We start from the raw sequence: 12,582 nt of genomic DNA on the forward strand, positions 1-12,582 counted from the left end.
GCATTCTCACACGGGAAGTGGGTGGAGAATAATTATATATGTGTGTGTATATATATATATAAATATATATATATATATAATATTATTATATTAAATTACGTATTAGATTATAATTATTTTATTTCTAAAATAACAATAAATAGGGGCTTTGACATGGGATCGCGCATGCGCACTGTCATCACGTTCGCTGCAGCGCGGCCATGGGATACATGGTATGTTATGGCACGACACGCGTGTGGCGGTTATAGTTACCGTGAAAGTTTTAACGCCGGTTAACTGTTAATATAAGTGAACGTAATGCGAGGACATGTGTGATGTTCGTGGATGAAATGATTTGCACTTTTGATTACCTCGGCATGGCGACACCGAGTTTTACTTTTACCTCACGTTTACGTGTTCCGTGTACGATGTCCGACGGCACGACAAGGTCACAAGGATGCGAGGTGGCGTTAGCGACCATTGCATTAGGTATCAAGTACATTGGTAGACCAAGGAGAGACCGACACCATCTCCGTTCATATGCGGTTTGCCGATTTGACGTCTTGAGCCTCGCTCGAGGGATGGCATAATCAGTTAAATGGCGGATCGACGTTCGATTAGTGCTGTCTGATCACGGATCTGTTCCTCGGAGACTGCATGATCGGCGGATCGACGTTCGATTAGTGATGTCTGATCACGGATCTGTTCCTCGGAGACTGCATGATCGGCGGATCGACGTTCGATTAGTGCTGTCTGATCACGGATCTGTTCCTCGGAGACTGCATGATCGGCGGATCGACGTTCGATTAGTGATGTCTGATCACGGATCTGTTCCTCAGACGACATGATCGGTGGATCTACGTTCGATTAGTGCTGTCTGATCACGGATCTGTCCCTTGGAGACTGCATGATCGGCGGTTCGATGGTCAATTAGTGCTGTCTGATCATGGACATATTCCTCGGAGACATGATCAGCGGATCTACGTTCGATTAGTGCTGTCTGATCACGGATCTGTTCCTCGGAGACTGCATGATCGGCGGATCGACGTTCGATTAGTGTTGCCTGATCACGGATCTTCCTCGAAGATGGCATGATCGGCGGATCAACGTTTTATTAATGCTGTCTGTTCCTCGGAGACGGCATTATCGACGTTCGATTAGTACTGTCTGATCATGGATATGTTCCTCGGAGACATGATCAGCGGATCGACGTTCGATTAGTCCTGTCTGATCACGGATCTGTTCCTCGGAGACGGCATGATCGGCGGATTGACGTTCGATTAGTGTTGCCTGATCACGGATCTTCCTCGAAGATGGCATGATCGGCGGATCAACGTTTTATTAATGCTGTCTGTTCCTCGGAGACGGCATGATCGATTTTCTTCGTCATCTTCCATTGAGAATTTGTACAGTTCAGGGTGGCCACAATGTCTTGTCATCCCTTGTAAAAATTGTGACATTGCTTTTTATCATATTAACTGACAACACTGGGTTCTTTGTAGTTTGCACCTTTGCAAGGACTTTGCTGTGGTATAAAGTTTCTGCAAAACTTAATCCCTAAATAATTATCACTGCTTCACCCCTCGTGTGAAGCCACATAAACAATCTTGAGCTACATTTTCCCTACTTAAGTACATCGAGATTTCTCCTACGTGTCCACGGTCCATTCTATAATTATACAATCCTACCTTTACTATGGGATTCTTTCATCTACCCCCAGAAACATAACAATAATATGGATATGTCTTACCATGAAGATTAATTATTATTATTATTTTTTTGCAATGGTTCCCCAAATGGGGTCCCACAAATTTGTTTGGCACCAAGCCCACAAAAGGTTAATGCTGCCTTAGAAGGTGGGAACCTTCCTTAAATACACTTGATTCTAAGAATGGATAAACTTTTCTTTAAATTTTCAGGTTTCACTCCAGATTTTGCAGGTTATTTAGGCCACCAGTTCTGATCCTGAAATCAGAAGACTGATTTCAATTATATTCTTGGTCTGTGTGAGGCCATCCTGGAAAATCTCATCATTTAACTCATAAAATTGCTCCAAGCTCTTAATTTGAAAACTATAGCACCCACAAAAGCAATGAACACAGTGATGTGTAGGTATGAAGATCAGACATTCAATGATGTGAGTGAGGAAAATGGGAAAAAATAATTTTGAGCACTTAATTGTGCAGAAAACATTGCAAGGCAACGTGTTTTTGAGCATATCGAAACAAAATGTAACCCCTGCAAGGGTTAGTGGGCTGACCAAGTATATAGCCTGCTTTAGTTTTAGTTTAATAATCCGGTTAATTATCTTCGAAAGGGGTGTTTCAATTTATCCGAACACCGTTGTCATTCATGCACTCCCTTGAGTTCAATAGGTATGCACTATGCATGCAAAGTTTCAGGCCACTGTGTTTCATGGTTTTGGAGTTGTGGAGGACACGCACGCACGCACGCACACACGCACTCATGAAGGTGGATACATCAAGACCTGGGAGGCCTCCATTCCACCTTCTGAAACCCGTATTTGGAGACAACAACCAGCGGTGCATGCACACGTGCACATCTATACATAGACACATACATTATACAGTCATGTGAAAAAGTAAGTACACGCCATGTAAAGTTTTGACTTTTTCAACATATTTCAACATACAGCTATTTGATCTTTATTTCAACAATATTGACAGATAAAGGTGATATAATATAACAAATATCATGAAACATTTACATTTTTGTAGTCCATTGTATAATTTAAATAAACATAAATGCAAATTTCACATGTGGAAAAACTAAGTACACCCTTGGCTCTAATAGGTGGTATTGCCCCCTTTGGCAGGAACAACCTCAAGTAGGCATTTCTTATAACTGTCTACCAGTCTCTGACATCGACTGGGAGAAATTTTTGCCCACTCCTCCATTCAGAATTCTTTCAACTGTGTGATGTTTGAGGGGTTTCTTGCATGCACAGCTCGTTTCAAATTCCCCCACAACATCTCGATGGGATATAGATCCGGGCTTTGACTTGGCCATTCCAGAACCCTCCATTTCTTTCTTTTCAGCCATTCCTTGGTGGATTTACTGGTATGTTTAGGGTCATTGTCATGTTGCAAGATCCACCTTCGGTTGAGCTTCAACTTTCCGACAGATGGCCTCACATTATCCTCAAGCACCCTCTGGGACAATGAAGAATTCATAGTGGATTCTATGATGGTGAGCTGCCCAGGCCCTGATGCAGCAAAGCTGCCCCAAACCATAATATTTCCATCACCATGCTTTACAGTTGTTATCAGGTTCTTGTGGTCAAATGCTGTCTTTGGTTTTTGCCAAACATGTCTTCTGGTACTGTGGCCAAATAGCTCTACCTTTGACTCATCTGTCCAGAGCACATTGTTCCAGAAGTGCTGGTCTTTGCCTTGCATGGGGTGTACTGGTTCATTGGCAAACTTTAGTCTTGCCCTGATGTTCTTTCTGGACAGCAAAGGTTTCCTCCTGGCACACCTCCCATGTAGAACAAATTTGTGCAGCCTCTTTCTAATGGTAGACTCGTGCACTTCAACATCAACAGTGGCAAGAGCTACCTGGAGGTCCCGTGATGACATTCTCGGGTTCTTAGAGACTTCTTTCACATCTTGCGGTCTGCTCTCGGGCTGAACTTGCTGGGGTGGCCTGGCTTGAACAAGTTGGCAGTTGTTTGGAATCTTCTCCACTTGTAGATGATCGTCCGGTCAGTCGAATCATTGATTTCAAATTGTTTGGAGATCTTTTTAAATCCCTTCCCAGACTCGTACGCATCTATAACCTTCTTTCTGAAGGCCTCCAAGAGCTCTTTTGATCTCGGCATGGTGACGCCGCACACTTCAACAACAAAGAGCAAACCAAACTAAATGTCTGAGGTTTAAATAAGACAGATTCCTCCAAGATCCTCTCCAACAATGTTCTAATCATTTGCACCTGAGCTGGTGCACCTGATTCTATTTTTAGGTATTTGAAGTAGTGATAAATGTAGGGTAGGGTGCATCAAACGCCCCATGATTTTCAAAAAGTTGTTGTATTTTAATGTCTATTCCCTCAAATGTTACACTTGTTGGTAGAAGTATGTATGCAAAAAATAGATGAAATCAGAGGTGGTCCTGGGTGGCCACCGGCCACTTTTATATATTTAGGGCCATTTAGGGCCACAGCTAAACTACTTTACAAGATAATGTAAAATTAACTACAAGATAATGTAAAATTAACCATTATACCTATATACAAAAGTAAAGTCCTAGTTTTACTAAATGCCTAATATCAAACAGTTAAAACAACCTTACATGTCAATGTAAAATTAACCAAAATCGTTCTTCATATTACAAAGTTGTAGTACAGTGTTGTAGTATTGTACTTTCATTGATTAAAAGTTTGAAAATGTATTAAGCACAACGCCAATGTCACTACTCCAACTTTGCTTGTTTCCGCAAATTTGGCCTCGCTTTGCGGTCACATTCAACCACTTGAAGAAGATTTTGGAAGTGGTCTTCTCTTCTTGCAGTTGAGACAAAATCAGTTGCGAGCTTTACTGCTCTCTCCGCAGGGTCATTCACAACATTAAGCCCATCCACAATGGACTTGGCTGCCTTGAAGTGCTCATTGTTCTGCCAAGTGTCAACATCCTCTGTTAGGAAGGTCATATCTAGGTGAAGAAGGTTTACTGTAAACCACGAGTCCTCGTTCACAAGATCAGCCAGGGTTGTCGCTTCTGTAATTTTTGGAAATGACGGTTTGCCATATCCAGAACCGTAGCGGTGTTTTGGAGTGCTTGGCATTTCATCTGGTTGTATGGCCAGTAACACATCTGCAAGGGCACGACGATCCTTTTGAGGAATTGCATTGCTGAACAGTGCCAAAACAACCAGTTCTGGGGTTAAATACCACAAATGTCTATCAAAGGCTTTCACAGCGCTGACTGAAATGGTTGAGTTGACAGCTTTATAGTTGAGCAGAGTCTTGTAAAAGCACAAATCAAACCATGGGGCATTTGAAGCAGACTGACATATGAGCCACCAATCACAATAAATATAAACAACAAAAACAACAAACTCCTTCAGTTTTTTCTGTTGATGTTGTGTTGTTACAGTTCCTCGAGGTAGTAGAGAAATTTGCTCTTCAAGTAGGCATATTTTGATGGAATAAAGAATCTTTGACATCCACCTTGCTTTATGCATGGCCCCTGGTCTGTGGAGTGTTCCTTGTTTTGTGACATCATCATCGAGGACTACCTGGCAGAGTTGTGCCATTTCCTTGTAGTCTTCCCTACAGTATGAAGCGCTTGTGCGGATTGTGCTTAAAACCTTGTTTTTGCAGGATAAAAGCAGCTGTTGTGCATAGTCATTGTACATGGAAATGTCAATTTTGGTTAAACTTTCATTCTTTGCATGCGATATGCGTTCCCAATTCTTCTGGAATTTTTGGAACAAAGATACTTCTGGAGACTTTGATGCCTCAATTTTGAGAACGTCAAACACATGATCCAGGATTACCTCTCCAACATGATGGCGACATGCACACCACAGAAGAGCACGGTCCAGTTTTGATTGAATGGTAACACAGGCAGCTGTAACGTGTCCAGTGTTTGATGCTGTTGTGTCAAAACATAAGTTGACAACTGATTGTTTGCACTTCCATGAATGTAGATACGTGTAAGTGTGCTCGGCAATGATGTCACCTGATGACCTATCACTTCCAGGAGGATATCTAGCCACCCCCAGTAGCTTTACATCAGTGGCATTCCCAACCAACACTGGCAATCTTTCTTCCTTGACATTCTTGTTTGTGAGCGTTGGTATCTGCTTGCCATCCCAGTGAAGTGTTGCAGCTGTTGGGGCGATCCAATTTTCTTGAATATCTTTGGCGATAGCACTTGTTATTGATCGTCGAGCCTTATCAGCAGTTGAGTACGACTTGGCCACACGACGTGGATTACCTCCTGCCTCTTGAATTACAGCTTTGGTGAGCGCAACCTGTTGAACAGGAGTTATGTTTAGTCGAGTAGCAACAGACACAACTGAATGTCTTTTCAGAATATCATGAGGAATAAAGGCAGATGTACCTGCATATGTTGATCTGTGGTGACTACGCTTCCTTTGAAACTCTGGAATCGCCTCTTCTTCAGTTTCTTCCAAGCTATCTGCAGAGTCACTATCATCAGAGCATACAGAACTAATTGTCATCTCTTGTACACTGGATGATTCATGACGTTCTCATCTTGAAGCTTCCGCTAAGAGGCGTTTTTCTTTTCTATGATCTTTATCAACTTTCTTCTTGTCAACACCACCAAATGAGGCTACTCTGTCAGATTTCATTGACTCTAAAAATACTCTATCTTCCTCATTCTTAATGTTTGTCATTGCATCTTTTGTCCATACACCAAAGGTCTTATCAAGACGTTCATTCATGGTTTGCAACTTAGCCAAAGTGCTTGGAGATTCTCGGCGAGAAACAGGTATTTGACGCAATTTGTTATTGTCATTAAGAAGGTCAAGTATTAGTTTGCAGCATTGATGGTCTGAAAGCATAGGAATATTTGCTTTAGTGTAGAATTTTTTCAGCTGGATAAGGACGATGCTGGCAGATTTCCATTTCAGTGGCTGAGTTTGTTTGCCTTCACATATTTCTTTCTGGATGTACCACATCACGCATCGAAGAACCTGCCGGCAAGTTGGGAGGCGGACTCCTGTCAATGTACCATCTGCTTCTGTAAAAGCATTGCCAAGACCAAAAATGGCACTTGCTAATCTGGTCTTCTTATCTGCCATCTGAAAGAAAATAAAGGATATTATTAGACTACTAGTATGGGACCCACGATTAGACCTCCGATTTCATTCATGTAAAAATACAAACTAATTATCAAACCATCGTTTTTTGCATAAAATTGTTATATTTGTATTCCTCTCATCAAGACCTTCAATTTGATACCAAACATGACTAGGTTTGGGTGTAAAATAACAAAATCAAACATTTTTACATAGTGCGGCCCCGAAAATGGCCATAAATATATAAAAGTGGCCGGTGGCCACCCAGGACCACCTCTGATTTCATTTATTTTTTGCATACATACTTCTACCAACAAGTGTAACATTTGAGAGAATAGACATTAAAATCCAAGAACCTAAGGGCGTTTGATGCACCCTAATGTAGGGGTGTACTTACTTTTTCCACATGCGAAATTTGCATTTATGTTTATTTAAATTATACAATGGACTACAAAATGTAAATGTTTCATGATATTTGTTATATTATATCACCTTTATCTATCAATATTGTTGAAATGAAGATCAAATAGTTGTGTGTTGAAATATGTTGAAAAAGTCAAAACTTTACATGGGGTGTACTTACTTTTTCACGTGACTGTATATACAGACTTGGCATTTAATATGGAATTTTTTTTTGTGGGGGTGAACTTACTTTTCAAGATGTCTTAGAACCAAAAGTTCATTGAAATTATGTTGAAATTATTCTAGATTTTGTTAATGTGACCATTAAACGAAACAAAAACCACATGTGACATTTCTAAGCAAATAAATTGATCCTTGAAAGTGATGTAAACTGATATCGAACTCGATTCACGGACAGTACTGTGTTAAACTTCTGTACATTTTCCAGAAGTATCTCTTTATTTTGCACATTAGCCAAAAAAAAAAATTCAACAAAAGCTAAATTATGACTGGGATTACGGACAGTAAAATTACAGTTCAGTACTTCGTGTAACCCCCACGAGCATTCAGGAGAGCACGTACACGTCGAGGCATGCTGTTCACGAGATTTGCCAAGGTTTGGACAGGAATCGCTTGCCATGCAGTGAAAATAGTCTGCTGCAATTCATGCACAGAGGTGGGCTGCTGGTCCAAGTTGTCGATTTGACGCGTTAATTCTGCCCACAAGTTCTCTATCGGATTCATATCCGGGGACATGGCAGCCCACTCCATATGCTCTACACCACGGTCAGCAAGAAAGTGTTGGATCATGCGAGCACGATGAGGCCGTGCATTGTCATCTTGGAAGACAAAGTTTCCTCGAAAGGCTGCACGAGCAAATGGAAGCAATGTTTCTTCCAGAATGACCCTGTACTTGAACTGGTTCAGGTTTCCATTCAGAACAAGGTCAGTTTTGCCCCCTGCATGAAAAGCAGCCCAAACGGTCACCCCACCACCTCCAGCTTGGACTCTTGGCACTTTACAATCTTCGTTGTGGGCTTCATGCACTTGTCTGCACACTCGGACGTGGCCATCTTGACGATAGACCAGAAATCTAGACTCGTCACAAAGTCACGTGATTCCAGTGTCCTGGCTGCCATTGACAGTGCTCTCTGGCCCACTGCAATCGGCGCTGGCTGTGTTGTCTGGTCAGGCGTGGCTTTCTCAGGGGACGCCTGGCACGATAGCCTGCTTGAACCAGTCGTTGGTTGACTAGCCTTCTTGATACAGGCACATTTGTCATTTGCTGCCACTCAGCCTGAAGCCGATTAGCTGACTTGGTACGGCCATTGCAGACTAACCGGTGCAGCTGGCGATCATCTCTCCTTGTGGTTCTGCGTGGACGTCCTGGCCTCTGTATTGGAGTAGGGACACCCCTCTGAGCATTTCGTTTCAGGATCTTTGACACCTGACCTTGAGTGATGCCATACTGCCAAGCAATAGCATGCTGTTTCATGCCGGAATTTCGTAAAGCCACCACTAAATGACAAACAGCATTGTCGAGTTGATGGACCATCTCCAGGGGAAGCGGCAATAACTTTTGTAGACGTGCAGCAGTTGTTTTCCACTAATACAGAACGCAACAACCCTTATATACCCGATTGTGAAGCCAATCGTCAAATGTACCTGTCCTTACATTTTATCACGCCACCTGTGATATAATCTTGTTATTGACTTCTTGCTGCGAAAGACAATCAGTGACATGGTTCTTTCAACAAACGCATCACCGAAGCATAAAAGAAACTCACCAGATTGATATACTGAGTTCAGAAAGTAAACCCGTCAAGAAAAAAAAATATTCCATATTAAATGCCAAGTCTGTACATGCAGTGATAGTGATAGAACTATCACTGCATGATAGAACTTTAAAAAGAGTGATAGAACTTTAAACCTTTATTTACAAAGAAACAGAAACCTCAGGAACGTGAAGCAAACATTTCTTGAAAGCTTATGACATGGTATTTTCTATCACTGATTGCTATTGCAGTAAAGTCACTGATAGAGTGAATGAGAGCCCAAGGTCTGAAATTGGCAGTTACACAAAATCCTTGTAATTGATGTTCTCGATGTGTGCCCCTCCGCGGTTTAGACAGGCATTGATCCTGACTCCAAAGTTCTGTCCAACTTTTTGTAGGTCTCATGTGGCACTGCCTGGGGGTAGTCTGACACCTCCTGCTTCAGATCATCCAGTGTGGCAGGGCGGTTGACGTAAACAGAGCGGTACCCAGGGCAACTAGGTGGTTTCTGAAGAGCTGCTGCAGGAAAGTGATGGTGTCCGCAGGTGTATGTGGGGGTGCACCATCCTGCATAAACCAGGTCATGCTGAGCAGGTTTGGGGTGACCTTTTGGGCTAGATCATTATGAAATTCTGGAGCACGGCCCTGTCACACTCACCATTGATCGTCGCCGTCCTGCAGTTGTCATTCTCAAACCAGCAAGGCCCAAGCATTCCCCACCTGGCATTGAAGGCGCAGAAGCATGTGCCCTTTCAGGTACCTCTCGGTGATCTCATCAGTTGGCTCTGCCTCCCCCCCCCCCCCCCCCCCAGAAAATGTTGTGGTTGTTGATTATGTCTCATACCACAGAGCCACCACCTTTGTCTTCTGCTCCACTGTTAGCGGCATAGTTGAGCTACGGCGCTAGAAAACCCAGGGAAGAAATACCACGATAACCCCACCAAATCCTGAAAAGAAGACTATAGGTCAAAAAACAAAGAAATAGCAGGAAGTCGATGTTTTATCAATCCTTCTGAAACGCCCTGTACATATATGCATGCATACATGATACACATGCATTACATATATGCATGACATATATGCACGACATATATGCACGAGATATATGCACGAGATATATGCACGAGATATATGCACGAGATATATGCACGAGATATATGCACGAGATATATGCACGAGATATATGCACGAGATATATGCACGAGATATATGCACGAGGTATATGCACGAGGTATATGCACGAGGTATATGCACGAGGTATATGCACGAGGTATATGCACGAGGTATATGCACGAGGTATATGCACGAGGTATATGCACGAGGTATATGCACGAGGTATATGCACGAGGTATATGCACGAGGTATATGCACGGCGTATATGCACGGCGTATATGCACGGCGTATATGCACGGCGTATATGCACGACATATATGCACGACATATATGCACGACATATATGCACGACATATATGCACGACATATATGCACGACATATATGCACGACATATATGCACGACATATATGCACGACATATATGCACGACATATATGCACGACATTCATGCATGACATTCATGCATGACAGTCATGCATGCCAACTTGCATGACAGTCATGCATGCCAACATGCATGACAGTCATGCATGCCAACATGCATGACGTGGTGTGGCAAGGCTCGACATGGCAAGGCATGACATGACATACATACAAGTTCTCTTTTATTATCATATATTTTACAGCATTTGACGCTATTCATAAGTGGCAAGTGGATACCGTTGTGCCCCATCATTGTCATTAGCCTGGTGTTGGCTTAGCGGTTAGGGTGCCGGCTTGGGATCCTAGGATCCTGGGTTTGAATCCCGGTCGATCGCTGAATTAACGCCAGGGGGGTTGACTCAGCCTGTCATCCTTCCGAGGTGGGCAAATTGAGTACCAGCTTGCTGGGATGAATGATCCCGGTGTGTACCCCGGTTTAGAATAGGTACGCACGCATCCCTGCGCATCGTAAGAGGCAACCAATGGTTGGTGTCAGGAAGGGCATCCGGCCATAAAAACATTGCCTCAAACAGGGAACCATGATTGTCATGGGGCCCGCAAGGCTAACCCCCGCTCTAGCGGGGAAAATGGCCTCAAAACGATCATTCATTCATTCATTGTCATTAGAGAATAATTTTGTGGCATTTTCCAGAGCATCGTTGCTGGAAGTTGACACGCCTTCTCCCATTGTTTTCCATTTTTGTGGACGTTCATGAACGCAGACACTGACAAAATCCATTGTTCATTGGTGTAATTGCTTGTATCACCCAGGGTTATGTTCACTCGATCTGAAAAAAAGGAAACTAATTATTAATTAACACTTTGCACACAAAAAGGCAATTTCACAATTTTTACAACTGGTGACAAGACATTGTGGGCACCCTGTACTGTGGTTTCAAATTTGTCGATGGTCATGCTGTGGTAACCTGCCTTTGAGATTTCTGGTGTAGCCTCGTCGCCGAGTGGAGTTGTTAGCAGAATGGTACCGTGTAGAGAATGAATGTCCCAGGGAAGTAGAGAAGTCCTTGGTGTAAACGAAGAACAAAGTCGGTCCTAGGACGGTGACCCCAAGAGAGCGACATGAGACAGAAGAACATCTAGAGTGACCCATTGGGGCAACTGTTTTAGGAAGGTCCTCTGAGTACCTGTGTGGGCTATCACCGAGGGGCACACACCACTTCCTGTGGGGAGGAGGGCATGATGCTTCGGTTGGGGGGGGCTAAGGAGGGAGGAGCAGCAGGCGGGCCATGGAGTCCCTATATGTGGAATGCTGCAACTACTTGCAATTATAAGCCATTTTGTTTCCATTGAGTGTGGCATACCACACCTGTTTCCATTGTGTGCGAAGTGTAACGTGTTCTGTTTCGAATCAAACTCTTTCTCTGCGCCCAAAGGGAGATTATTTTACGTAATTGATTTTCATTCTTCCAACGTGTTTGAATAAGCATGCAATCGGACAGGATTGATTTAACCTTGAAAACATCTCCGAGACTGCAGCAAATGAAGGGTAACGCGCAAGTAAAGGGTCACACTGATTGCCTATTTTGAGGTGCACAGAGCGAGAAGAAACATTGAAGAAATGCATGTAGGTAGTGACAGAATGTAGAAATTTAAAAGTGGAAGAAGGAGTGTGAAAGAGAAATGGAGGTGCACCATCGATGCCAGATGCACACACCTTCAAGAGTGCAGAGCATTGGAAAAAATAACAATTGTGAGCGAATAGGAGAAAGAGCTTGAGAAGATTGAGTGATTGGGTGCTCTGTTTGAAGGTAGGACTTTGGCTGCTTGGCACAGGTGATACTCGGTGCTTTGCCATTGCCTTCCCAGCAATTGGTCAGGGCAGGGATTTGTACTTTGTTTGGGGGTGCCAGTGATAACTCGCCTTCTCTTGGCGAAGGGCACCACTGGATCTTTAATATCCATCGACTCATGATGGCAGACTGGACACCTAGTTTAACGTCCACCTGAGTGACGACACACGCTGATGAATCGCCCTGCCTGTGAAGTACCGGCATGAAGCTTGTCTCTCCTTGCCTGGTGCCTTGGTGCGGCATGCACAGCGGCGTGTCTGTTATATACCGGCCTAGTTTGCATGTGGTGAGTAC

At 43.3% G+C, this 12,582-nt stretch overlaps 1 protein-coding gene across 2 annotated transcripts in view; it reads left to right on the plus strand.

The window, feature by feature from the left end:
• The first annotated feature begins 156 nt into the window (after positions 1-156).
• Positions 157-12,582, plus strand: part of LOC137432330 (NADH-cytochrome b5 reductase 3) — a 43,032-nt gene continuing 30,606 nt past the window's right edge. Inside the window, exon 1 of one of the 2 annotated variants that reach the window (XM_068124165.2) lies at positions 157-212. In XM_068124165.2, coding sequence (XP_067980266.2) covers positions 201-212 — 12 coding nt within the window. In that variant the 5' untranslated portion in view covers positions 157-200. Of the gene's footprint in view, positions 213-9,342; positions 9,701-12,582 lie in introns of those variants that run through there. The other variant, XM_078783097.1, reaches the window with a different exon arrangement.

Source organism: Myxine glutinosa, chromosome 8, assembly GCF_964187855.1.
Source record: "Myxine glutinosa chromosome 8, kmMyxGlut1.1, whole genome shotgun sequence".
In the NCBI taxonomy this organism is placed as follows: domain Eukaryota; kingdom Metazoa; phylum Chordata; class Myxini; order Myxiniformes; family Myxinidae; genus Myxine; species Myxine glutinosa.